The sequence below is a fragment of the Galeopterus variegatus genome, unplaced genomic scaffold (genome assembly GCF_000696425.1).
Source record: "Galeopterus variegatus unplaced genomic scaffold, G_variegatus-3.0.2 Scaffold91813, whole genome shotgun sequence".
NCBI classification, from domain to species: Eukaryota; Metazoa; Chordata; class Mammalia; order Dermoptera; family Cynocephalidae; genus Galeopterus; species Galeopterus variegatus.
The window spans coordinates 1-886 of record NW_007817924.1 but is presented as its reverse complement, the minus strand read 5'-3'; the positions used below and the strand labels follow the sequence as shown (position 1 = coordinate 886).

General features: G+C 61.1%; 1 protein-coding gene across 1 annotated transcript; it reads right to left on the bottom strand.

The window, feature by feature from the left end:
• Nucleotides 1-13: 13 nt before the first annotated feature.
• Nucleotides 14-774, bottom strand: LOC103584722 (midnolin-like; the record flags this gene model as incomplete). The annotated part of the gene is made up of 2 exons (XM_008565614.1): nucleotides 557-774; nucleotides 14-277 (listed from the first exon to the last, which is right to left on the bottom strand). Coding segments are annotated over exons 1-2 (421 nt in total), but the record flags the coding sequence as incomplete, so codon positions are not given.
• Between the last annotated feature and the right edge of the window lie 112 nt (nucleotides 775-886).

The following is an 886-nucleotide window of genomic DNA, read 5'->3' as shown; positions in this document are numbered from 1 at the left end:
GGTGGCCACTCACCTGGGGGGGGCTTGCACATGCGGATCTGGCTCTGTAGCAGGGAGGCTGAGGGCACCAGCTTCTCGCAGGAGGTAGTTTTGGGGGTGAGGTCGGGGGCCGGTGAAGCGGGCGAGCACTGGGCATGGCAGCGGAGCTGGGTCAGCGAGGGGGGCATGCCCTGGTAATGCCGTGTGGCACTCAGGAGGTCGTTGAGGATCTGCAGGATGGTGCCGATGTCACGTCGCGGCCTCCCGCTGCTGTCCTGGCAGTTGGGGTGCAGTGTGCCTGCGGGCGGAGGGGACTGTGAGCACTCGGCATGCACAGGATCACGCGTGTGCACTCAGAGAGTGTATGTGACCGAGTGTGGTGGCGGGACACACACCCATATATGCGAACACGTGGCTTCACGTGTATGGTCATGTGTGTGTGTGGAGATTCCCAAAGAGGCTGCACACAGAGGATCATGGGTGTGTAACCACCCCTGGTGGACATGTGACCTCCAGTGCACAGGATCACGGGATGCACACAAGATCACTCGTGTATGGTAGGCACTGTAACACCTACCAGAGAAGGTCCCTGAGAAGACCCCTGGGGCGTGGTTTACAAAGCTCTCAATGACAGCGCCAGGTTTGCGGGAGCGGGGTGTAGGGCTGCCCCCTGGGGTGGATGTGGTGTTGGCACCAGGGCTGATGCTGTTGCTGGCTGGGGGAGAGCAATCCATCTGCTGACAGAGAGAAGAGGGCTGTGAGTCTGGAGTTCAGGCTCAGGGGACAGCCCACCAGCTCAGGGTCTAGAGATGGCGCATCAGACCAGTGCAGGAGCTCACCCATCAGCTCAGGGTCTAGAGATGGCGCATCAGACCAGTGCAGGAGCTCACCCACCACCTCAGGATCT